Source organism: Zonotrichia albicollis, chromosome 12 (assembly GCF_047830755.1).
Source record: "Zonotrichia albicollis isolate bZonAlb1 chromosome 12, bZonAlb1.hap1, whole genome shotgun sequence".
Lineage (NCBI taxonomy): Eukaryota > Metazoa > Chordata > Aves > Passeriformes > Passerellidae > Zonotrichia > Zonotrichia albicollis.
The window spans coordinates 2585001-2612116 of NC_133830.1; the positions used below are offsets into that span (position 1 = coordinate 2585001).

The 27116-nt window shown below is 42.5% G+C and overlaps 1 protein-coding gene across 9 annotated transcripts in view; it reads right to left on the minus strand.

Moving 5' to 3' along the window:
- The window catches only part of CHL1 (cell adhesion molecule L1 like), a 607847-nt gene that overhangs the window by 477691 nt on the left and 103040 nt on the right, over window positions 1-27116 (minus strand). For 5 of the 9 annotated variants that reach the window (XM_074550330.1, XM_074550333.1, XM_074550328.1 and 2 more), the window contains 16 exons: window positions 26884-26995; window positions 26036-26202; window positions 24378-24543; window positions 23120-23244; window positions 20952-21053; window positions 20552-20749; window positions 19351-19421; window positions 16185-16407; window positions 14477-14592; window positions 14115-14319; window positions 13762-13884; window positions 12426-12605; window positions 5242-5403; window positions 4491-4622; window positions 3673-3745; window positions 1-1694 (listed from right to left, as the gene is read on the minus strand). The exon at window positions 1-1694 is cut by the window's left edge and continues 3299 nt beyond it. In XM_074550330.1, coding sequence (XP_074406431.1) covers window positions 1478-1694; window positions 3673-3745; window positions 4491-4622; window positions 5242-5403; window positions 12426-12605; window positions 13762-13884; window positions 14115-14319; window positions 14477-14592; window positions 16185-16407; window positions 19351-19421; window positions 20552-20749; window positions 20952-21053; window positions 23120-23244; window positions 24378-24543; window positions 26036-26202; window positions 26884-26995 — 2372 coding nt within the window. In that variant the 3' untranslated portion in view covers window positions 1-1477. Of the gene's footprint in view, window positions 1695-2951; window positions 3558-3672; window positions 3746-4490; window positions 4623-5241; window positions 5404-12425; window positions 12606-13761; window positions 13885-14114; window positions 14320-14476; window positions 14593-16184; window positions 16408-19350; window positions 19422-20551; window positions 20750-20951; window positions 21054-23119; window positions 23245-24377; window positions 24544-26035; window positions 26203-26883; window positions 26996-27116 lie in introns of all 9 variants that reach the window. The other 4 variants (XR_012582319.1, XM_074550335.1, XM_074550334.1 and 1 more) reach the window with 4 other exon arrangements.

Genomic DNA, 27116 nt, shown 5'->3' on the forward strand with positions numbered 1-27116 from the left:
TTAATTGTAGCCCTTGCTGGAAACTCAGAACCACGGGAGCAATTCTTGCTTCCTCTTTCTTCCACTGAAATCATGGAGGAGCCATTTGGGGATATTTGCCTAATTGCTATCAGGATGCCAAACAGCTTTTAGGGTCTATTCCTCCTGCAGGAACTACTGGGAAACTTTTATAATGGGAGTGACAGAAGAAATGAAGCCACGTTGATGCTCTACTCAAGCAAGCAGATTGAAAAATACAAATGCTGTTAAAAAGAGATTCAGGAGATTCCAATACAAAAAGACCAAAAAAATGTGCTGTACAGCTCAGCTGAGTTAGTGTTGGAGAGGCAAAGAACCAGATTTAAACCAGCATTCAGTCAACAAAATAGGAAAACAAACTCTACCATAATATTTTCTCTTTGCTTTTGTTGGTTTTTTTTTGTTTATTTAACAATGAATAGGCTGAAAAGAAATGAACTCTTGAAATTCAGGTAGGTCTAGTTTAGGTGCTGCTTGAATGGTGAGAGGTTTGGATGAATCCTATACACAAACTCCTGGAAACGAATTCTGCTGGTCCAAATCCATATTGAGAAGCAAATCTACTCATTCCTACACAGCTATACAGACCCATGCTAGCAACATGTCTCAGTTCAAAATAAAACCAGGCTGCTCTGGACTTGTGTCAATATTAATATCATATGTACAACGTCTCCATGAAATGTTGGCTAGCTCACAAATATACAGATATGAGACAGACACCAAGGAGTTTGCTTAGAAATGCAGCTTGCAGCTGGGAAAAATTAAAAATATTTCGAGTGATGGTGGATGGGAACCCTGTTTTGCCTTGCCACAGGAAAGAGCTGCAGCTTAACATATTTAAGGAAATAGTGCCAGCTACTGGGCAGCAGCTTCACCCACACTCTCCTGTGGGTAAAGCTGCATTTCTAAGTATTGGAATTGACGTCAGCTGTAACCACTAAAACATTTTTTTTTTAATATCATACACAAAGGGGTTTAATTCTTTAGGAAAAAATTACACAATATACAGAATATATTTCTCTGGTATTTTAAATCCTAATTTTCCTCGTTGTGTCACCTTGCAGAGTAACCTGGTTTTGTTGGTGCCATAACCTCGAGGTTGTAACCAAGGCCATGAGGGAATTTTACACACACACCTGTGACAACAGCCATACAGGGCAAAAATACTACACAGAGAAACATATTCCAACCTGGAGCAGCAGGCAAGGACACAGATGTACCACCAGAGCAAACTCTGCTCAGACTAACACATCGTGTAGAAAAAAGAATTACTCTGTTTTATTCAGAAGAAAACACATAGAAATTAGGATGGAAAAATCATCTTTTAGTGGCAGTGACTGGTTTTTGTATTACCTGGATGTCAGGATTTTCCTGGCTGGCCCAACTGGCACCCAGCTCCCCAGCACACAGGTAACTGTGGGGAGCTAACCAGGACAAACACCACAATTAAACACCAATTTTAGGCGTGGAGAGGAAAAGTCGCTGTAGAACTCCCAGTGCTTTCCACTGATCCTTTTTCCTTAGATCCAGAATAAGCTCCAATAAATGAACCATCTTCATTGAACATGCCATGCTCCCCTTCTCCATAATCTACCAGACTATCAGCACTTCCAGTGGCTTTAATGTCCCCGTTAAGTGACTGGAGGCTGCCTTTCAGCGGCTTTTCATCGCTGTCACTACAAAATAAAGAGATGCCTTTCCAAAAATCTGCCTTTCCAAACACCTGCCTTTCCAAAAACCTGCCTTTCCAAAAATCTGATTTCCAAAATCCTGCCTTGCACCGCTCGAGGGACACTCAAGGGACATGCTCTTGCCTTGGGAAGGGGAGGGAGAGGGACATGTGGGTGGAACAGTGAGGATGGTCTGATCTCGGAGTCCTGCCCTGCTCCTCACACACCTGAGCTCACCCACATGGGGGTTTGCCACGATTCCAACCAATTAATTGGTTACTGGGAATTATCAGTACTCATCTATTTGGGCTTTTTCCCCGTTTTGCCTTGGGCAGACACAATGGACAGCGAGGGAGGGGGAAGGAAAAGGAATGCTGGAAAGGATTGGAGGGGTCTGTTCCAGCCACCAGGGCTGATGTCAAACCTTTGGAACCTCACTTCTCATTTCACAAAACACTGGACAACATTCAGGGCCTATTTATTTAATTTTCCTTTTGAAGTGGGTGGGTTAAGTGATATCACTTCAGTGGGTAACATCTCATTGCTTTGGGAACACCCCTTTGAGTTTAAATGGCCAATAAGGTGCTTTCCTCCTTTTTTTTTCCCTGCTGTTATTTTATTTTACCAGAGTTTATCTCACTGGAGTTTGCCCCTGCTAAGGGGGAGGAGCTGGGAAAAAAAACAAAGTAGAAAGAATGTCTTCATCTTTTTGTCTTTGCAGTTTTTGTCCAGTGAAAATTCCAGGGAAAAGGGGAAGAACTGGGAAAAACCAAAGCAGAATGAATGCCTGCAGACTCTATTCACTGAAAATTCCATAAAAAAGGACAGGCCCACCACAAAAATTCTGGGAAAAAAGTGGAATTTCAGTAGCCATTCCTCCTAATGGCACCACAGAAGAGGAACAAGAACAGGACATTTGGGGGGATTGAGGGAATATTAAAAGATTATATAAAAAAAATTAAATTAGGCCTCTGATTTAGGGACATAATTACTCAAGGAGAGCCCTTGCTGCTAATGCCAACTCAGGGTCAAATCTTTGGCAATTTTATCCAAGGAGGGACAGAGAAATGAACCTGAGCTTCATTTCTTCAGGATGGACTCAATATAGGTAATAATACATAATAATATACTTCGTGCATAAGCAACACAGAAAAAAAATCACTACTTTTCTGCACAGGGCTTTTCTCCTCAGAAAAAAAAGACAAGTTTGGATTTCAGGGGGAAAGGAGGGGGTCAAAGTTATTAACCTCAGGGCTTTCTTACCTTTCTAAATATTTGTCCCATTAGAAAGCATTAAAAATTAAATAAAGATGAAATTATGCAGAAAAAAAAAGCCCTACTCCAGTACAAATAATGTAGTATATATAAGTGGGATTTCAACAGCAATTTTATGCCCTTAAGGGCAGCAACACCAGTTTTCCAGCATGGTTCTTATAATTATGTATTTTCCTTCATATCACAATTACATATTGCTAGAAGTTTTAGTTATTTTAAAGCAGCCAAAGTGGTTATTTCAATTCTCCTACAGGGATTTCTGTAGAGAGATGTTTGGTTTTTTAATATTCTTTACCACATTCCAAACTTTTCTTTGTTTTCTTCCCCAAAATTCCCCATATTACATGATTTGGGTCTGAGTTTCAAAAACCCACTGAAGACATAGAATTCAGTCCATTGACTTCAGTGGGCTTTTCAGCAGCACCCCAAATTATCATATATATTTACATTATTCATACAATGCTAATTAAAAAAACAAAAAAGTGAAAAATAACCACCAATACATCAGCATTTCCTTATATCCCAGCTTGGATGGATTGAAATATACTGGATATACCTTCATATTCCTACTCTTATCCACTCCTATGAGGTTTGCTTTGAAAATGAAAAACAGCATTAATTGCATGCCATAAAAATGTCCCGAATAATGATTTGGAAACAAACAAAACCCCAAGAAACACAAAGCCTTGTGAAAGCAGGTCCTATTTACCTATATTCCCCAAAGATTTCATCTTTTATTGATTGAGCTTCGGGATCTGGATGCAAATCTTCTTTTTCTTTCACTGTGCAAATAAAATAAAGGACAGATCTCTGTGTTGTGTTCTGCCATGGATTTTTCTTTTCCCAGGGGCAATGGGAAAACAATCTGCACTCCCCTCCAGGCTGGGCTGGAGCTGGCTGGACACAACCTGGGAGCTTCCACGAGTTTGGGACCATTCCCTGATTTATTATGAGCCAGTATTTATAGAATCATGGAATGGTTTGGGTAGGAAGGGAACTTAAATTTCATCAGTGCCACCAGGGACAGCTTCCACTGTCTCAGGGTGCTCCAAATCCTGTCCAACCTGGCACTGAATGTTTTCAGAGATGGAGCAAGCACCACCTCTTTGGGTAACCGGATTTCCACCTTAATACATTTACCTGAATCCTGACTCACTGCCTGGAAAGTGACAGAGGTAATTTTTAGCAAAATATTCCACTGTTAAGGTGCCTGTGGAAGTTCTGTCCGTGTGTCCAGCAGCAGTTCCCAGGTGGAAAGTGGGCAGGGAGTCCTGCCAGCAAGGATCTTGCTGGATTAAATGCTGGAATATTCCAGGAGTGCTGGGAAAGGCCTTTGCAGGCTCTGTGAGCAGCACACAGCACAGCTCCACTTACACTCATTACAATCCCTTCCGTGGATATTTATCAAAAGCTACAAACCCTAATTGGATGTTTGTGCTCGCGGCCCTGCGGCCCCCAGAGAGAAACCTCTGAAGGATGTTAGTTATTAACATGTGAGCAGAGGGAAAGGACAATAAATCCATTTACCTGAATATTTGCCTCCTTTATTTCTTCTGACAAAGCAAATTGTCAGCAGCAGCAGGGTGAGCAAGGCGATGGCACACATCAGCCCGATGAACCAGCCCTGGGTGGAAATCCCCTCATAAATGCCAGCGTAGGCTTGGGGAGATGGGAGAGGAGCAAAAAGGGAGAAAAATCAATCAGAGGGAAAGGGCAGCACCCCACAATAACATAAACACATCATGGTCCTCTCTGGATTTTAATGGAATCAGCCTATGGCTGCTGATGGTGCTCAGCTGCAACAGGAATGTCCAGAGTGAGACGTTTGGGACTGGAGGGGAGCGTGTGGGGGACAAGGGACAACACAGACACTTGGCAAGGTGGCTCTGAGAGAGCAGTTGAGTCACAGGATTAGCACCACACAGGAAAGCGGAGCACAGAGCTGTTAAGCCTCTCATGCAAAAGCAGTTTTGCGAAAGACAGAGAGGTAAAAGTGCCCCCAGTACATGCAGATCACCAAACTGGCCACTTATGGGTTTTATCCCACTGCCCTCTCACATTGCACAGGTTTGGGATTGTTCCAGGCTGTTGTAAAGCACAGGGCTCAGCCAAGAGCCTGGGATGTGTTTGTGCTGCCATGGGATTCAACTGCAAAGGGCCAACCTCAACCCCAGAGCACGGAACGATGAGTTTGGGACACTCACAGTGCACAGGAACCTCAGCATGGATTCGCATGGAAAAACAAACGTTCAGTGCCTCGAAGGGCTTCGTGTCTCACCTCTCCCCCTGGTCTCAATTACATCTTCAAAAATGCTATTGTTATCCACCCAGTTCTTAGTCACTAGGCGGATTGTGTACTCAGTGCCAGGCTCAAGGGCCTCGCTGGGCTGAAACTTTGGGGTGGGCTTTACTGCGTCTGAAATCCTGCCGCTGCCTTTACCTACGGAATGCACACAGCCAAGGCACAGGGTTAATGGCATTCATGGACAAGGAGCCTAGGAAATGCACAGTTACAAGTAACACACAAACACAACAAGGAATTTTAAACATTTGGCATCGGGCAATCTGATTTTCCAAACATTCCCCAAACATTCCCCACTGATTTCTGATGTTCCGTCAGATGAAATCAACGGCAGACCGGAGTAATCCTGATGTTCAGGAAGGGGTTTGTACATCTCCCAGGATGAAAGTTAATATTGATGGGGGATTATGGATCTGCTTGAACTAATGCCTGCTTAAAAAATTACAACTTGCAAATGGACTTGCTTTGTATGGATAATCTGGGGTTTGATGCTTCTCCCATTGAACTGAACTCAGCAGGGAAGCACAGACAGCTTGTTAGCAGGATATGGATCCTTATATGTCTCCCAGAAAAAAATTAACAGTGGGATTTGTGCTTGCTTCTCTCCTGACAGTGATTTTCTGTGTCCTTTTAAATTCCACAATGACTGCACAAAGCACTGGTTTAGAAACAACTCGACAATTTGCCTGTAAATGGACATTTAGGCATTTAAGTGTTGCTGATGAGTTTAATATTTGATTAGGAAAAGGTAAATTCCACTAGTTCTGGTAATGGAACCTTGTTATTTGCAAAACACCTCCTGTAACCCCATCTGCATTCAGATTGTGGGCATTAAATGAGATTTTTCAGAACAGCTTTTGTGGAAAGCAGGAGAAAGGGCATTACAGCAGTTGACAATCACTGCCTGGACATGAACAGCCCACTCAGCTAACTCAGAACTGTGTGTGACATGGAGGGATCTCTTACAACATGGAAAGAGATGGTAGGAGAGAAATCTGGGGGGGCTGCACTTAATAAAAATAATTCTTGAATTGTTCTCAGTCTCCTGATTTGCCTGTTTTGTCCAAAACCATCTAAACTAAGGCTTGAGCACAAAGTATAATCTGAAAACTGCTGGGCCAATTAGCACTGACAGGGGAACAATGCTCATTAATACTTCAACTAGTAAATAAGCAAAGCAAGAAGCTGCTGGAGATTAAGGCTGAGTTGACAGCTGAAGGGAAAAAAAGAAAAAAAAAAGATTAAGATAAATCCAAGCACAGTCAAAGCAGCAGTTCAGGATAAGTTTTTAAGGCAACTCTCCACATATTACAATAAGCAGTTAAATGAGCAGACCACTGGGACCAGAGAGAACACATCCAGCTGAAACACTGCTGATACTGAAGCACAGCTCATTAGCATAAATTAATCCATCTATGGGTAACTTTTGCTAAATGAAGTATGTGAAACCCAGCTATAGTTTTTAATCAAACCGAAAATTAGGCAACAGGATACCACAGGTACATTTTAATTACATGCTCTAAAATCAAGGCATTAGAAAATTGGGGATATTATCCATAAAGGAACAGGAATGAACACAAACCTTCAACCTTCAATCTGTTAAATACCTCTAACACTTGTGCATGGCATGGAAACTACATGACCCAAAGTGTTCACACCAGCAGCCTCCTAAGGAAGAATTTCTCCTGAATTCCTGGGAAGCAAATCCTAAACCTTAAGCTCCTGCCAGGTGGTTTGTGGTGCATGTTCTTAAGCCAGCATTACCAGTCCCTCTCTGCCTCCTATTTGTTCCCAGCTTGTGGGAGCCTTTTCTGAACCATCAGCTCTTTAGAGAAGCAGGAAGAGGGAAGTGAGATGGCTGAAAAAATCCCTTTTTCTGCCCACTCATTGCTCAGCTCTGTCTGATGCTGCAGCTGCCCTGGCACATGGAGCAGCCCAGGGCTGGGATGGAGCTCTTGGGATAAGGATGAGCCCAGCCTAACCTGGCACTGGGGATTTACCAACAGCTCTCCATCTAGCATCTCCTATCCCAAAATACTCTTTTTTTTTTCCTTGAAAACAGAAAAGTGTCCAGAGCTGGGTGATTATGAGGTTTCTTTGCATGCCATTTCCTCCTGGTCTGTGTGGCACAGCCAACAGGGGCCCTACAGAGCAGAAAGATTTGCTAATGGGGTGGGTTTGGTGGCTGGAATAGAAAAAGCAGTGTGGCCTCCTGAAAAATAAAAGCAAAGTTACCCAGATAAGGCAAAGCTCCACATTCTGGAAGGCCAGGAACATCCTGAAAGCTGCAGGAATTAGCTGCAGAAAATTGAAAGCAGTTGGGTTGGGTTTTTAATCTCCAATAAGGGAGAAGGAGCATTAGTAATAAAGGCATATCACCAGCACTTCTCATCTTCCCCCACTATTTATCAGCCACACCATGGGACTTGCATGAACATTAAACACTGAACTGCAATTTTACAATATTCCTACTGGGCTACCAAGATTTATGAGGAGAACAGATCACACATTTTTTATAGAAGCTTATGGTATAAAGGGAAAAACAATAGAAACCACCCCCGAAGACTTTCCAGAGTGTTCTCCAAAAGTTAGCACATCTGTTATAAAATACACTTATATGAAAAAAACCTAGCAGTCTGAGAGCTAAATACTAATTGTGGGCAGCATCTTAATTTATAACCATACCTGTCTAAATACATCTGCTGCAATAAATGCAAAGCTGAACGTCCATTAATTTCCCCCTGCTGCCTGGCTGTTAAAAAAATGTATAAATATGCAGCACAAGTATCCTTCATTTTCAGGGCTTTTCAGTGAAGGAGGTAATTCATGTTAAATTTGGATTATTTTGTACTACAGAGATTAGCAAACCTGTTGTATATAAAGTTTATTGAGAAAAATTTATAGGGGAGATGATGATCAAGAAATTTGCACTGATTTAATTAGATTTTCTAGATTGTGAATTAAAAATTAGGTTTGCTGCTAACAGCAGCAGTGTATTACGTACATGAAAAGTATTTTATTATTACTTTTCCACTGTGCCCATGGCAAAGGAGAGCTAACCCCACATGTCTTTGGTCCTGAAGGACAGGAGCCTCTCCCTAAGATTTTCCAAAAGCCTTTGGGAATTACGAGCCAACAGCCACTGGAATGTAATGAAATTGGTGAACTTTTATTTCCTGGCTTCTCTGGAGAATAAACCTACAACTGTGTGGCTTCATGTGGATGAATTTCTCGTTAATGCTTGGATTTCTGGACACACAATGATAATTCTCAACATGTAATATGTGTTTGGTAATCCCCAAGCAGCACTGGATGAAAAGGAGCTTTGTGTTAAAGAAGGGCTGCTACATTAAATTAATCTTTTCACTTCTGGAAGAACATTATTTCGTGTTATGTTTCTGAGGGCTAATGATCTTGGGGAAATTGACATTTTCAAGGGGAAAATGAATTAGTTTGGAGGTCATTTAAGACATACTGCCTGAAAATATGAAGACAGAGATTATAGTCATTTTCTAAGGACAACATACTTTCTTCTGTGCAATGAAACCACACAAATTAAGCTGTTATTTATTGTGCAGTACAATCCAAATCCCCTTTGCTCAGGTTCAAGAGTCATTTTATCAAGAAATGATAAAGACCTTAGGTTGCCTATAAGGGTTTCATTTCTGAGTTATTTTCCCTGTATAGATTTGTTTTTAGTGGTGCCACATGAATCCTCACATATATTAAATAAGGAAATTCCCTTTTCTTTCTAATTCCAGAAAACAGTAGCAGGGATAGCTGCAATTAAATTAAAGGAACAGCAGTGATGGAGATAAGTAAAAAAATAAAATGTGAATGACTCCAGAGCTGCCACCTCAACATCTCCACTTTCCTGGCAGATTGCATTGTGCAATTCTGAAATACCCATGGCAAAGGGTGAATTGCAGCACTGGAAGTTTCCAAAGCCTTAAAATGAACAACGAGAGCTTTATGGGTTTATTATTAAACTGGAACAGAGTGGTTATAGAATCACTGAATCAACCCCCAAAGAAACCTGGAGTGCTCCATCAGAGTTTCATTTCAGAGGGCACCACATTTTATATCTGTCACTTACGTGGGTCATTTGAAATGATAAACTTTGACTTCTGAAATCACTCCCCTCCTTCAAAAAGAGAGATTGTTTTAATTTTGAGCAATTGCCTCAGTCCCCAAACCACAGCTTAAAACCCCAAGGAGGTCACTGAAAAGAGTGATTTTTAATTTTTTTTTTTTCAGCCTATCATGTTTAGGTGAAAAATATCTGAACAATTTAGCCAGCAAATAATGACACAGAACTCTAATGGCATCTCAGCGACAGATGCAGTGCCCTAATTTAGGGTGGCTCGAGAAGCAGCAAGGAGCACACATAAATCATAGAACTGAACCCTTGCAGCTTTCATTAATTATACTGCTCTAGTCTAAGAAATATTTCACAAGAATCAGGTGTTGCCACCACTGAAACAGAGTTTAGGAAAGTAGAGAATGAGAACAAAATGAATGTCAACATCTCTAAACCATGACAAGGTTATTTCAAGGAGTCAAAACACATTATTCTGGTTGCCCAATGAAGGCCAAAAAAGGCAGCTAATGAGGGGAAATGGGGTATTTTTATCTTGGAAAAAAAAAGAGGTATTTTTCTTTTCTTAATGAGTAATAAATCAAGGTGATTAATAGCTGCTACCAGTGAGTACCTGTATCCTACAGTGAGACTGGAGGCCAAAAGAGAGTTGAGAAGGAGTTTTGCTACCTGGGATAACAAATGGCAGTTCCTGACTGGATGTGGAACTGGGACATGAAGGTCTAAAACACATTTTTCCCTGTTTTACCAGTAACTGAAAAGAATTCTGCAACTTAGAAGTCCAACAGCACATGGGCCATTTTTCTATTTTCCATCAACATTGCTGCACACTGTTATCTTTGCTAAAAATGATGCAGTCAGGACTCTTTTGCTTATCACATTCTCTTTCCTCCTTCCCTGGGGTAAGTGCAGAGCAATGGTTTCTGATTAATAGCAAGGAGCTGCTCCTCAGTGCTGTGGAGTTCTCAGACTTGCTGAGCACAGTACATTTTATTTCATTTCAGCTGAAAGTGAAAGATGAGCTATCATAGACTGCTTGGGATTTTCCTCTAAATCACTGAACATCAGTGTTTCAGCACAGGGTGTAAGTGGCAGACAAACACTTACTCCTGGTCTCTGATAAAATAATCATAAATAATGGAGCAAATGCAGTCAACTTGATGTTTATCTGGATTTTCCATGTCAAACAGCTGACCCTAATGTTGCTGGCAGTCCCCCATCTTCATGCACGGGCAGAATTTGTTTTTACAGTATTACTGAGAAAAGATTATCTGCATTTCCAATTTTCTGTTGGTGCCTGAATGCAATTCACTTATTCCAGCATGGCTTAAGGAGTTGATGGGTGGGAACAGAAACAGGACTGCACAGCAAAATGAAACAGATGAGCTCTGCTTCCCTGAAGAACTCCATGGCCACATTAAAAAGCCCATTGACTGCTCTCATGGCAAGGAAAACAAACTTACTTCCCCTAATTACAAAGGAAATGTCAAGCCTGGATTATTCCCGATGGATTTTTCTGTTGCAAAGCAGAGTAATGCAGAGTCCCCAGGCAGGTGCAAAGGAGAGCTCTTCACTGCAAAAACCAGGCCCTTTAAAGCAGTTAGGCCATTATCAGCTGCGCTCCATTTAAGCACAACAAATGTAATTCAACTAACCACCATAAACCACAACGTGAGCACGTCACGGTTCTAGAAGTTGTTTTCCTACCTCCAATTCAGCTGAGTCACTTTCCCACAGTCCTTTTCTACTTAGCCAAAGCAGCATGCCCTAGCCATGATTTTACAAGGGTAACTAATTTTTTAAGGTTTTAGGTAGACACAATATTTTTCCCGCTATTCTCAGAGCTCCTCCACACTGACGCGGATTTTGTGAATTTACTGCCTTGGGCCAGCTTCAGCTCCAATTCAGCTGAGTCACTTTCCCACAGTCCTTTTCCACTTAGCCAAAGCAGCAGGCCCTAGCCATGCTTTTACAAGGGTAACAACACCCTAATTTTGTATGGTTTTACCTACACACAGCATTTTTCCCGCTGTTCTCAGAACTCCTCCACACCAACGCGGATTTTGTGAACTTACTGCCTTGGGTCAGCTCCAATTCAGCCGAGTCACTTTCCCACAGTCCTTTTCTACTTAGCCAAAGCAGCATGCCCATGATTTTACAAAGGTAACTAATTTTGTAAGGTGTTTTTACAAGAGTAACGACACCCTAATTTTGTAAGGTTTTACCTACACACAGCATTTTTCCCGCTATTCTAAGAGCTCCTCCACACCAACCCGGATTTTGTGAACTTACTGCCTTTGGCCAGTGTCAGCTCCAATTCAGCCAAGTCACTTTCCCACAGTCCTTTTCCACTTAGCCAAAGCAGCAGGCCCTAGCCATGCTTTTACAAGAGTAACGACACCCTAATTTTGTAAGGTTTTACCTACACATAACATTTTTCCCGCTATTCTCAGAACTCCTCCACACCAACGCGGATTTTGTGAACTTACTGCCTTGGGTCGGCTCCAATTCAGCCGAGTCACTTTCCCACAGTCCTTTTCCACTTAGCCAAAGCAGTATGCCCTCCCTAACCATGATTTCACAAGGGTAACAACACCCTAATTTTGTATGGTTTTACCTACACACAGCATTTTTCCCGCTGTTCTCAGAGCTCCTCCACACTGACGCGGGTTTTGTGAACTCACTGCCTTGGGTCAGCTCCAATTCAGCCGAGTCACTTTCCCACAGTCCTTTTCTACTTAGCCAAAGCAGCAGGCCCTAACCATGATTTACAAGGGTAACTAATTTTGTAAGGTTTTACCTACACACAGCATTTTTCCCGCTATTCTCAGAGCTCTTCCACACCGACGCGGATTTTGTGAACTTACTGCCTTTGGCCAGCGTCAGCTCCAATTCAACCAAGTCACTTTCCCACAGTCCTTTTCCACTTAGCCAAAGCAGTATGCCCTCCCTAACCATGATTTCACAAGGGTAACAACACCCTAATTTTGTAAGGTTTTACCTACACACAGCATTTTTCCCGCTATTCTCCTCCACACTGACGCGGATTTTGCGAACTTACTGCCTTGGGCCAGCGTCAGCCCCTCCTCGGTGGCTGCCTTCCCGCAGCCCTTGGCCGTGCAGGCTTTGATGTAGAACTTGTACTTGGTGCTGGGGCTGAGCCCTGCCAGGTGCCAGCTCAGGGCAGAGCGGTTGGCCACGCTCACGTTGCTCAGGGCGCCCACGTCGTGCGTCTCGTTGACTGCAAGGGAAGAGCATTCAGTCAGGATTGTATTTGATGGGAAATGCCCCAGCAAAAGCAGGAGTGATGCAGCTGACTCTGGGACGGAGTGGAATTTTTCCAGAGTGGAAATACATTTTGATTTAGGTGAAATGTACATCTTTGAGTTAAGTCTGTAGTTTGAAAACGCAGCTGTTTAGTCTGACTGCCTGTCCTCGTAACAAGCCTAGGCTGGGAGAAACTACTTCAGCCAAAGGACAGAGATAAATAGAGAAAAGACAGAGAGACTGCTACAAGAGCAGGTCAACCTGCCCCAGGAATTATTTCTGATAAAGAAAAATTAGCAGCAAGTGTCACACAAAATCTGTAAAAATGAATATGTATGAACCTGTTGTGAAATTGCTTGCATATGTATTTGAGAAAGGGATAAAAAAGGATCTGGAATTCTGTAGATAGATCCACTTTGCCCATAATCACCAAAACCAAAGGGAAGATGTGGATGCAAAGGCATCTGAGCAGTTCTGCTATCAGCAGGGAAAAGTGTAAAGTACATGGGTGATTATTTTTTTTTAAATAGGGCAGAGACTCATCTTTTACCACCCTCAAAGAATGTGTAAAATACACTGAATTATCACCACACCACACAAGTGGTGTTGTGGCAGTCTGGGCTAAGTACTGGGTCCTGCCTGAGGTTGTCTTTGTTTCTCATTTCTTTCCTAGGCAAGAAAGAAAGAAATTGCCTGGTATTTGGTTGTTTTCAGTGTGATTACTCAACACCATGACTCAGGTGATCCTTTGTGTTTCTTCTGAGGCACCTTAGGGGGGAGAAACTCCCTGACAGAATGTGCAGAGCTACATTAATGTGGCTTCATAGAGGGCTCTCGTCACAATGCACTGTGTATTAAATGAGCTTCCCTCCAGTAAAATGTTCACCTACAATTTATGGGTCTTTTTAGCCACTACATTAGCAGTAATCTGCCAATACGAAATAATTGAATCAGCCCATAAATGTGGGACAGGGGATGGCAGCAATGGGAGCTTCCATGGGAAAAGTGCATGGAAAACTGCATGCAAAACTGCAGCCTGCCCTCTGGCAGCCTCTGTGCGCATCACACCTGGGAGTTTTCCTTAACTAATCCTGCTTCAATTCTGAACTCAAAGCAAACAAGGCACATACTTATCTGGTACTGCAGAATGTAGCCAGTGAGGTGACCATTGGCCTTCTTGGGAAGCCCCCAGGACAGAGTGACTGAGTCCTGGTCAAAGTTCAGGATCCTGAGAAAACGTGGTTGTTCAGGGACTGGAAGACACAGAGATGAGCTTTCAGAGGAGAGTGAACTGGTCTGTCCCTACAAATTCTTGTTAAATGAGGATATAATTTAGCTCAACACCCACAGCTCCCCTTTCGAGTGAAGTGCTCTACAAATGGTGGAGTTTTTACTATCACCTTAAATAAGGCAATCAACTCACCTTGTCCCAAGGACAATTTCAATTTATGTCCCTCCATCCCATATTTTCCTCTTGTCTTACCTCCTTCTGGAGTTTCAAAAAACACAGGGGAGCTCTCAGGGCCGTCTCCTCTGGAGGTGAAAGCCGAAACTGTCAAGCGGAATTCACTGAAAGGATCCAGGCCAGGAATCATCCCAGAGGTCCTGTCTCCTACAAACGTCAGGAAGTGTTTCTCTGGGTGATGCCTCTTTCCATCCAGCATGCTTCTTGTCTTCCACCAGTTCACCTGCCAGGAGGTTGGGATTTCTATTAACAAATTATATTGTACGGGGATGAGCATGATCATGATCTCTCTCACCGGCCCAAAAATGAGAGATCGCAATCTGGAACTCATTTAATAATTTATTCAACTATATACAAATATTTATAGAGAGATTTGTAACCTTGTAGCCTCCTAAGTGCCCACGAACTCTGTCCCTTGGTATCCCCGACCAGAAGACTTCGACCAGGGTGCTGTTGATGACTTCCACCGACACGCGCGCAGGAGCAGCATCTGGAACTGTAAAAACAAAAGTCTCAGGTGTTAAAAACACTTCCAAGAGCCCAGATTCACACTGTTCCCAGCTCCAGGGCTTGGCTTTCCAGCTCCAGCTGTGCCATTTCATGCAGTCTCACTGCAGGCAAGCAAAAAGCCATTCCACCTGCATCCAGTGAGTGGAATGGGCCAATAAACATTATTTTTCTGTATTTTTCTGCTGAGGGTTGAGATACATGTGTACTGGGACGCATGAATTTCTACACCAGTATTTATGATTTCCTGTTTCAAGCAATGCTTACAGCAGTGAGAAGAATAAAAAAAATGATTAACACGGCACTCAAGAAGGCAATCATAAAGGTTTTTTTATAATCAATTTCATTTTACAACTAAGCTCATTAAACAGTAGGATTTTAATCACTGCATAACACAGAGAGCTATTACAGTGCCTGAAAAAAAGGAGGCCTTGATCCATTGACAACTGAATTGCGAGGAAGATTTTGCACTGCTAGATGCAAAATTAGACTCATCACAGAGAGACAAAGAAAATAAACATTCTGCGGAGTTTCTTTATTCTTGTTCTCACTATTCACCACCTCTTCTGCACCACCAGACCTTCCTGTTGCCACCTCTGGGTGGGCAGTGGGGATTCTCCTGTCTGACCACCACCAAGTCCATTTCCAGCACTGAAACTCCATGTGGGAGCCATGGAAAACAATGGGGCAGAAGCCAGGCTGGAGAGGATGACACATTCTGCAGGAACTCACGGACAAGGTAACACCGGCACACATGGGAATGTGGCTTTGTCTGCAAATTCACTCAAACACCCAGTGCCTGCCAGTTTGTCCCTAATTGTCAGAGTATTTAACTTCTGATAGCGTTAAACTGTTGGGTCAAGCCTCAGAGAGCCCAAACATTTTTTCCCTACCAAGTACAACCCGACTGCTACACTTCAGAGACTTCTCATGGACTGTGGCCTTCAAACAAGTGCCCAGACTAAGCCAACAACTGAGATTAATGAGAGCACAAGTGACCTTTCCAAAAAACCCCTCACACTCCAGCAGGCTGGCAGCCAGGCACCCAGCATGGGTCATGTCCATGCCTCATGGAGCCCATCAGGCTGAGCATGGCATTCCAGCTGCTTTGGGCTGCCCAATCCATCACCCCACACCCGAGCACTGTGGAGAGCTTTAATGTGGAGAGCTTTATTAATAGTTGGTTAGCTGAGAAAGGCCATGCTGACATATTGCCACTGGTCAAGCTGAGAAATCAGCAGTCAGCAAGCTGAAAGGAGATGTCAGCAGCTTGCAATCAGTGGCCTTGCTGCAACATGGAGAAAGGGAGTAGAGATTAGTCCTGAATATCTCCTAAGAATATGTAGAAAGTATCAAAAGTAGGACCATAGGAATGTAAAAGTAGGTGTAACTGCTGATATGTAACTAACCAATCCTGAGCTCAACTTTTGCAATATGCATGAAGTTAATTACGAACTGTATTTAACCCGCTGTGCTGATCAATAAAATTGGGCCTGTGATGATCAACTGGATGTCCTGGTCTCCTTCTGTCGACAGAGCACAAGAAACCCCCATTTTTACAGCCAAGCTCCTGCCACTCACCGTCCTCTCCTGAATATCCAATGGTGATGTTTGGTTCCGGGCCAGATCCTAAATTGTTCACAGCCTGGACTTTGATCTCGTAGGGCACGAAGGTGGGCACGTTCCGCACGCTCAGGGAGTGCTTCTTCACCAGCTCCTCGTTCCAGTCCGTCTCCACACCCCGCTGCCTCCAGCTGACCTTGTACTCCAGCCCCGGCCCGTTCCTCTCCATGGGCTTCAGTGGCTGGGGAGAACCAAAAGAGATCTTGTCTGCTTTTGTTGTAATCACAAAACAGCAGCTGAGGGGAGAGGGGATGGTTTTGTGTCACTCTAGTGTGGTGGGGTTCACAGGGGTCCCAGGATGAGGGAAGAGATGAGAATCTTGACTCCATGTTTCAGAAGGATGATTTATTATTTTATGATATATATTAGATTAAAGGAAATGACATATTATAACTACACTAAAGAATAGAAGAAAGGATTTCATCAGAAGGCTAGCAAGGAAAGGAAAGGAATGATAATAAAATCTTGTGACTGCTCACAGCCTCGACACAGGTGGCTGTCATTGATCATCAGATAAAAACAATTTCCCATGCTGGATAAACAATTCTCCAAATCACATTGCAAAGCAGCAAAACATGGAGAAGCTGAAGCTTCTCAGATTCTCAGGAGAAAAGATCCTAATAAAAGGATTTTTCATAAAATGTGTCTGTGACATTCTAGGACATGAAATAAAACAACATGCACGCTGGAACCTCCAAAGTAGAAAGAAGGGAAGTTTATTTTCTGACCCAAACATTTATAGACTTTCAAAAGTGACAGTGGATTGGAAGATGAAAGTGCCACCTCTCCAATGACACTGGACAAGACAACAGTCCATCAAATTTCTCCTCCTCCAGAGAAGAATGTAAAACCAATAATTATTTACATAAAGTGACTGAGGAAGTTCATTACAAGAATGTAAACATCAGAAGGTTTAGAAGAACTTAGAAGAACAGGGTGGCAGTTTTGGAATGTGTGTTTCAACACCGGGAGAGAAAAGGGGCAAAACCCCCAAGCTTTGAGTTTTTTGCTGTCATTTTAATTTGAGGGTGATTGTAACAACAACAACATGACTTCAAGAGAAAGGGGAGCGAAAGGCTTGGATTAAAATCCGGATTAATTGCTAGGAGCCGTATTTCTGCCTCCTACACACATCAGGTTTTGTTTTGCCACAGGTTTTCCTGTGTGAGGTAAAACCACACGCCTTCAGCACTACTGAATTGCACAGTTTGGCATAAGGCTGTGTGTGCCTTTTAGCTGAGATAAAATTTGCATTTTATCCTAGAATTTTATGTAGCACAGCAAGTTGGGTCATTAAAATTTAGATTTGTTCTAACTACACACCAAATGGTTGAAATTACGCCTGGACATTTAATGTGCAACTGCTGGGCCACTCTGCTTTTACCAATCAGCTGGAGAATTCATCCCAGCAGGGTTTCCAGCTAATTAACAGGAATTTATAAAATATTAGGAGATGTATAGCAATAGTTTGTCATGAGACATCCTCAAGTTGAGTTTATTTCCCTGAAAATGCACTACTTTAATTAAGAAAGTTAAATAATCACCTACCCTACCAAAAAAGCTAAACACTGGAACAGCTGTGGGTGTTTCCCACCATATAGGCTGGTTTTAATAATATTTAAATATAGGCAAATATGAAATATATAACAGCTGGTTTGTTTCCAAGAGGTCTGACAGGAAATAGCATCAAATACCAGTAGAAAGTTATTTCCCTTTGATGTTCCCCATGCACAGGGAGAACTAAAGTTGGGGGATCTGCAAAAATTCCCACTGATCTGCTCTGCTGTGAGGACCTTTGGGATATCTGAGGCAAAGGAATTGGGAGGTTGGGCAGCTTTCTCACAGGCACCACCTCCACAGCAAAAATCCCAGGGAATGGGATTTGCAAGAAAAGCTGGAGAAGTAAATATTCCTCCTAAAAATCTGATTTCTTGGATAGATATAAATTGCAGCACTGCTTGACTTTTATTTTGATCTCCCTTCAAGCTGCAAATCCTTGCCTGAAAATCCCAGTTACTAAAGCTCAGCTGGTCTCTTAATCCAAAATAGGCAGATTAACATCATTCTGCAGCATTTGTCTGTCAGAAACAGCCTGTGCAGTGCCCAGCAGTCCCTCCGAAAAGCACACAGGAAATGCCATAAATAAATGAATATCCTGTTTAACAACATTTTAATGATTCAACAGGATTTAACCAAGCCCTTCCATCCCATTCTCTCCTTTCAGGCTCAGCTTTCACTTCCGCTTTTGCCCTGTCTGAGCAGTGATTATGAAGTTCCTGGTGCTCAAATCTCAGTATTTCCCAGTAAACATACTGGGTAATAAAACTCTGCATTTCTTCAATTCCTTAAAGTTGGAAAAGACCTCCAAGATCAAACCCAAGCTTTTCTGAGAGGCAGAATTGTCTCTTCTGACCCTGGGCAAAAATTCCATTCAAGTCCAAACCCATGGATCTTGAGGGCCATTTAATTTTGGACACAATTCTACCCCACTGGGGAAAAATCTGTTGTTCTTCACTGGGAGCAGCAGATTGAGGAGTAAATCTCATGCAAATTGTGTGTAATTCCAGCCTCAACAAAAACCTGCTTCCCTCCACAGTTGTGGATATTTGTGCTAAATGAAGGAATACATAACTCAACTGCTGGCACAGAAGCTCAAGGCTTAAAACCCAGGAAATGTGAAGCCTGGAAACCATCCTCAAGACTTTTACATAATTCCTTTGATGCACATCACAGGCTTTGGAGGTTTATCCACATTCCTTTAGTTCTTGGTGTAAAAATTCAAGCTCACATTCTCTTGGGCAAGGGATCTGTGGTGTTTTAAAACTTCCAGGCTGCAAGGGCAGGAGCCGTGAGCCTCCCATCCCCTCCCTGGGCCTGGCTGGTTATTTTAATTGCAGAAGTAGTTTCTTGCATAAAAGAAGCAGAGAAGAACAAATTCTGGTGAATTCTCACTATGCTTTACAGGAATTCTATATTTTTTTTAATATCTTCTGAAGTCAGATAAAAACCAGGCTTTTGAACTAAAAATGATAGCGGGGTTGAAAATGCAGAATAAATTTAAGTCAAATTCATCTTTCAGAGGAATAAAGGATCATTCCTATAGGATTTGCTAATCTTGCCTTACCTCCCATTTCATCACCATTTCATTGGGTTCAGAAGCTTCAACTCGGATGTTCTCTGGGTTTTTATCTGGAGCTGAAACCACACAGGTGACAAGGTCACTTTGCACATCCCGTTTATTTGCATTTCGCATTCAAATGCCAAAAAGGATGGGAATTTCCCCTGTTAGTGACAGACACTTAAACAAAAAACGTTCACAAGATGAATGGCTTGGATCAGCAAAGCTGATGGGACCCAAGCACGTTGTTTATGCAGTTTGGATTCCTAAGTGTCCCTGTTGGTTGGAGCCACCAGCTAACATGGAACTGTGACTTTTGGATTTGAAAGCACCAGATGTGGGGGGATTATGAGAAAGAGATTTTTCTCCCTGTGGGGATAGCAAACAGAAGGTGCATCATCAGAGGTGCACACACAGCTGGAAAGCTGAGGAGGGAACTGAAATTGGTGCAAATGGGGGGAAAAAAGAGAGAAAATGCCACGGAATGCAAATGCTGTGCTGAACAGTTGGCCTCTAAAATGACTTTCAGGGAGACAACATTTTCTGCCCCAGTGAATGCTCTGTAAATGGAGATTTTTGCTCCTGGAAGGCTCCTTCTAAATCCAGCTCTTCTGCAGGAACTGTTTGTCCATGATGGTCTGCAAAGGGTGGAAAATCAGCAGAGTGAGGCGCTGGAGGTGTAGGAAAACTCAGCAGCATGGACTCCTCCCTTTGGCACCCTCAGGAATTTTATGCAGCACAGCAAGTTGGGTCATTAAAATTTAGATTTGTTCTAACTGCACATCAAATGCTCAAAACAACGCCTGGACATTTGATGTGCAACTGCTGGGCTGCTCTTTTTTACCAATCACTGAAGAATTCACCCCAGCAGGGTTCCCATCTCATTAATATCTACAGTATCAGAATATAGCTTGTCACGAGACGTCCTCCAGATGATTTTACCTCTCTGAAAATGCACTGTTTTAGTTAATAAAGTCAATTTAAGTGGTCATCTGCCCCACCAAAATTACTGAGGGTTATTCCAGTCCACCAAACCAGCTGGGGGCAATTCTCACCACAAGATCTACTTTTAATAATCCCTGAGGCTGCCACTGAGCAGTGCAAGCTCCCCTGATTCCTTCACACCCTCTGGAGCATGGGAGGGGCACAGATATTCCAAAAAAAGCACAGAAAATACAAATATTTAGGAAAGCAGAGCCAGGTTTACCAGCTGGAGGGGTCGCATAGCGCAGGGATGGTTTGCTGGGCTGGCTCCTGCCCACGGCGTTGACGGACACCACGCGGAACTGGTAATTCACATATGGGGACAGGGGCAGCAGGGCTGTGCTGTCATTCCCTGGCACTCTGATCAGCTCCTGCCACATCTCCGGCTCCCAGTGGTTCTCTTCAAACTCTATAATTGACTCTGAGCAGGAAAAAAGAAAAAAAAAAGGAAAAAAAGATAAAAAACCAACTTAGTGTGAACAGCGCGGGTGGAAATGACCTTGCAACAAAAGAACTGCCACGGCTAAAGTATTTAAATCTAGCCATCAGCAGGGTTTGTGACAACCAAAACATGCCAGAATTTTAAACAGCTCTAAAAAGTTCTGCTGGAAACCCCTTCCTACCATTCACAGGGCTGTTATGGCTGGCCCCAGCTCTCCAGGAGAGTCGAACGCTCCGGTTTTGGTTTTCCGAGAGCTGGAGATCTTCTGGTGGGTCAGGAACATCTGAGAAAGAAAGGAGAAGTGTCAGGAGCACAAGTTATTTCTGTTTGTCCTGGCATTTTCCAGAGGGCTGGAACAGCACAGTCAGTGAAGATGGTGAAACTCCTCCTGATTTCAAGATGGACAGGTTGGGGAAAGTGGGAATTGCTTGGAAAGACCTCGAATCTTCAGGTGCTGAATTTTGCCTTAAACATAGAATCCTTCTAGAATTCATTTCCCCCTACCTGCATTATTTTGCTTGCAACAACAGATTTTTCTTTCCAAGTCAACCCCAAGGTTTGCTCAGTCATTAATGGGTACTGACCCTGCTCTGGGCAGGTCCAGCATCACATGGATTTACCAGGGGAAAAATCAGAGAGGGAGACGGAGCCTCAGCTCTGGCAGTCACTGAACTTGGCCTTAGAGAGTGTGAGGGAAAGGAGAACATCCATTATCCCCGCCATGGGATCTGCATTAATGGGGAACTGGGACATTCACTACCTGCCCGCTCAACTAATGCTGTCCCAAGTAAACTTTTGACTGGCAATGTAATTTCTTACAGAAAAACCAGTGATTTCCACCACCATGATGGTCTTTGTCATTGTGAAAAAAATTCACTGCGTTTGTACTGATTTTTTAAAATTTGCAATACTGAGTTTTTATCTCAGAGTACATCAAGAAGTTAAAAAGTTTATATTTGGATTTTTTTCTTTTCTTCGTATTTCTTTCCCTATTTCTCTTGTACCTGGGAAAATATCAGGAGTTGAATCTGCAGGCATGTTGCTGCTCTATCCTCGGAGTACAGCTGGTTAAAATTCAATATATTAATTTAAAGATGCTGATGGTGCATCTTAAATATTCTCACCCCTCTACCTGATCATTAAATACACAACAAATACTTAAAATTATTCTAATTGAATATTTATTTTACTCTTAGTTGCCCACAATCTGATGTCTCTATGTAGTTCTTCAGTCAGCCCACCAGTTCTTGATTGCAAAAACCTGAATTTTTCACTTGGAAAATAGAATGTTGTTAATTCACCAAGACCTTTCTCATAGGCAATATGAGAGCACAAAATGTTTTTCTTCTTCTGCACCTTTTTAAAAAGGAATAAAATGCTTTATGAAATTTTCATCAGTGAAGTAACGAATCATCTACAAACATTTTGAATTATACAGCACTGAAGGACACAGCACCATAAATAATGTGCACAGCATCTTCCTAATTTACTATTTACTGAAAAATATCACTCCTTTAAAGTGGAAAAACATCTTGAAGGGCAGATTGACTTATTTCTTGCTGCAATCACTACCAGCAAGAAATACAAATGCAAAATGAAGCAAAAATAAATGTAATTAAAATGATGCAAAGCTGACAGAGAATCATAAAATCACAGAATGGTTGGGGTTGGAAAGAACCTTGAAGATTATACAATTCCAGCCCCCTGCCATGGGCAGGGACACCTTCACCTAGACCAGGCTGGCTGAAATTGTGACCAAAAAGCAGAATTTTGGCTGCAATGGGTGCACAGCACTCCACAAGTTCATCCTTTTAATTCCAAGGGTCCTTCAGGGAGGGATGCAGGTGGTGAGGATGCTCTCAGAAAGCCAAGCTTCTGACCAGGGGGTCAAGGCTCCTCTCTTTGCCCCTGGACAATCATTCATGCTCAGTTCACAGATAGAATTAATTCCTTTGAGGTGCTTAACCAGCATTGATCTTCTGAGGAGCTGCACATCCAGACACTGGCCTGATGGCCTTCAAAAACAGTCCAGTTCTTGTGAAGGACTGGCCAAGGACTTCAAAGCAGCAGCAGAACCATCCTTAGAATGCTCTCACACCTTCCAGCCTGGGCAACTCCTGCAGCCTCTGAGCTGAGGCAAAAATGCTGCCTCACCTTCTACAGCAAAGATGAAAATAAATCGAGTTTGTGTCAGCATCACCATTCCCAGAGATAAGGGACAGCAGAGCTGAGCTTAAGGAGTGAGAGGCTCTGTGAAATTGGGATATTGAGGCTCTGTGAAAGGAAGCAAAGAAGTGCTGCAGTGGCAATTCCTGCTGCAACTCCTTGCAGCAGGAAAATCAACCTTACCCAGAACAATCAGCTGTGCCTCTGCCTCAGCAGTGTCCAGGGCAGTGCTGGCCACACACTTGTAAACTCCCTGATCCTCCAGGAGAACACTGGATATGAACAGGGTATCCCTGTCCAGAATTATCCTGCAAGAAAAAAAAAAAAAAAGAAACATAATAAGGATGAGAAAAATAAGTAAGATGAGTATGACACACAATGTTGTTCTCTGAAAAATTGTTCATAATAGAACTTGGCACAGGGCACTCTCATCAAATAGCTGCACACTGGGCCTGCTGCATTAAATGTAATTGTGGCTCTGCCCTACACTGTGCTGAGGAGTATTATTTGTGTTTTGTGGCAATTTAGCCTCCATGGCTGGAGGCTGGCCTGTCAATCCTGCTCTGAAAAGAAACACTGGATGAGCGTCTGGGCCATAGGATTTTGGCACGTCATCAATGAGACAAATATATGGGGTTTGTGATGGAAATTTTGCAAGACTGAGGGAAACTGAGCATTCCCAAGGCACTTGTGCCATGTCCCAAGCAGCAGGGAAGCTGCCAAGAATCCAAGGCCATGGGCTCCATGGCAGACATGGAGTTTCCATGGCACTGCCTCACCATCCTACAAGGGCCCAGCAGGATTTTCAGCCTCTCCATATTTAGGGAATTATCTCTCTCCTGTGGTAATTAATAAAGACATCTGATTTCCCCCTCTGGGACCCCTCTATAGAATAAAGGCTGAGCTCCAGCCCCCTGAGGTCAATGGAAATCCAAAAATAGGGCAAAATTCAGCCTGCAAATCCTAAATTCATAGGTAGGAAAGATTCATGGAAGAATCCCTGAAACTTGTTAACCAGCACATTGCAAAGACTTTGTTTTGGCTAAATAAGTGCAAACTACAAGAAAATACTGGTTCCACCAAAGTGGAGAAACAATCTGCTCTGGGGTCAGGGTTGTGTTTTTGGGTTGGGCCAACATTTATATTATACATAAAAATACAGATATGTATTATGTATATATTAATATATAACTTTATATGCTGCTATGATGGTACCAGAGTTAATAAACCCAAACCCATTTGGCTCAAAACTCACATTGCTGCATTTACATTCAGATGTGTGTAAAATGCAGATCTACTCACGTATCACATGGAGAATTCTGTGCAGACATAAATTTGCATTTCAAGCTATTAAGGCTCATGTTTAATGAAACTCCAGCTCCAGCACCACGCCAGATTATCCAGCTGAGATCAAGAACAGCCTTGTTCCTTCCCCACTCACCTGCCACCTTCTGTGCTGTTGACTGGCAGCTCAGCTCCATCCTTCCTCCAGGATAATTTAAAACTGTGCTTCAAGTGGGAATCATACTCAGCCTGGCATTTCAATAAAATGGAGTGTGATTTCAGCACTCGGGGGTTCTTCGGAGTAACAACAAGTTTTGTAGCATCTGATTGATCACAGAAAAACACTTTGATTAGGTGAGAGAGGGGCTATTACATCAAATTTTCACCAAGCACTTCATCTACACAAATCAACCTCAGGAGCAACAACCACATCTTTTTTTTTTGTTTTATATACAAACATTTCAAGTGAAAGATGGTGGAGTTTGAAATAGATATTTGCCAAGATTTCGGTTTTTTTATCTTGAAACATTTTTTTTATCTTCAAACATTTTTTATCTTGAAACATTTTTAGCTCATGCCAAACCAAAGAGCTCCAGAAAAAAAAAAATCCTCAAAAAAAAAAGTTACAGGTGAAAATCCTTGTTAGCAGCTTGTCATGAAATGGATGATAAAAAAAGAAAAGGCTTGAATATGATTTTTATGTCTAATTGCCATTTGAAATAAGCTTTGGCAATGATCCAAGAAAAATTACAAGCATATTAAAGTCAAGTGAGAAAAAATTATTGCAATCAAGTTTGTTCTTTTAATTGACTATAATCTGAATGCGGAAACAGATGAATAAGTAAGAAGAAAGCGTTTAGCTGAATTTATTTCTGCAGTGAAATGTTGCTCTGTGACAATTTCATTGTACATTTTCGTGTTTATTAGCACTGTAAAATTCCCAAAGCCAAGGGAGTGGGTGGAAATGGAACACAATGAGTGAGCTTTTTCCTCAAGTTTGTCACAGCAAACCTACATCAGAGAGCTTTGCTAATTGAGTATTTAAGGGTTTTGTGTTTTTATTGGCAAGCCCTAAATCCTAAGCAAATTTGTAGCAAACCCACTAAATGCCACCTGTGTGCCCAACAGGAGCTGCCCGCTGCCATCACACCCTCCAGGGAAAACCCCTCCTGCCAAGCAACCACACAAACCCCTTAAAGCAGAGCTGCAGCACCAGGGACGGATCTCAAATTTATAAGTAAACACATCCGAGGATTTTTATTTGCTCTGCTTAAAAATATTTATCAACAAACAGGCAAAAATCCAGTGCAAAATCCTTCAAGCAGCAGCACCCTGCAATGTGTTTGGTGGGAGTTAATCCAGTTTGGGATGTACCTTCTGATCAACAAAAGGGGAGGAATTTTAGGGAAGGGAATCCCACAGCTGAGGGAGAATCAGAAACACATCTGGACCCCACCAAGCCCAGGAGCCAAGAGCCTGCCCTGAGTGTAACAGGGCAGTGACAAAAAGGAAGGAAAATCCTTTCCAGATAATGTGTAAATGCAAATTTTTGGTGGCTTGTGCAGCTCCTTTAAGCATCCAGAAGAAAATGAGCACTATGTGAGAGCACGGAGAAATCCAGCTGAAAAGTTAAAGGCTACACATATACGAGACCTGTGGATAATTTCAGGTTGGAATATCCAGAGAATTCCTGAAGTCACAGAGAATTCCTGAAGTCACAGAATAAATCTGTACCCTGGACTGAATATTCACTATTTTCTCAGAAACTTAAACATAAAATCTTAGCAGCTGTGAAAGTTTTTTTTCTTTTCTCACCTCTTATATCCAGATTAGCAGTGATTGCTCTTTTCCCCACAGAATTGGCAGCCCAGCAGGCGTAGGACCCGGAATCCTCCTTCTTTGTGTTCCTGATCTCCAGGGTGCCGTTTTTGTTCACCTCATAGCGAAACGTTGAAAGGGGCTCTATGCTGTCATCCTTAGTCCTAAAGGTGATGAAAACAGGCCTGGGTTACTGCAGGAAGAGTCAGTTCATGGTTAGGGGTTACTGCAGGGGAATTTTGGGACTCAGCTTTGCCGCTGGGCAATTTAAGTCAGGATTAGTGAGATACTTCATGCAGCAAATCATGAAGTTCTGCACATCAAGCCCACAGGGACAGAGTCTAAAAAGTTCTCTAAAATGCTCTGTCTTTAATCTGCAGCTGCCACCTGCAATTTTATTGCCCCTGTCACCTGCTGTGACAATCCTGTGATTTCCAAGCCTATGGATGCATGCCCAGGTAAATGTGTTCTGTAAGTCACTGCACTCACTGCACTTCCACCTCAATAGTGTGTCCAAAATTGAAGGGTTGTCAGCAAACCCTTCAAGTTTAAACTGATGAAGCTGCAGCAGTATTTGGCTATAAACAGCATGGTTTTGTTTAATGTATGACCTGGCCTTTGTCTCAAAAATATATTGAGGACTTCCAGGAACTCTTTTTTTCCAAACCAGTTCTTCAGAATTCTCAAAAGCACATTTAAACACAGAGAATTTACATTATATACAGTTTTGTTGCAAATTTCTATTCTGAACTCCATAGAAATTATAATTAGCAGACTTTTCAAAGGTGGGGAAGCCTGCAGGAACTTGTTTCACGTTAAACAAAACCCAATTTCCAGTATCTTACCATCTGACATCTGCTGCAGGTGAGGCAAAGATGTCACAGTGCAGGAAGGCGCTGTAACCCACAACCGTGGCATAGTTCTCCTCATCTGGGGTCAGTATCAGGGGGGCAATATCTGCAGGAGAGAATTCAGAGTGAGCAGCACTGCATGTCAAAACTAGGAATATAAATATTGGCCCTGCACCCTGCCCTTTCCCAGCAAGGGTGAGAGGCTGAGGTGTTTAATGGGAATTTCA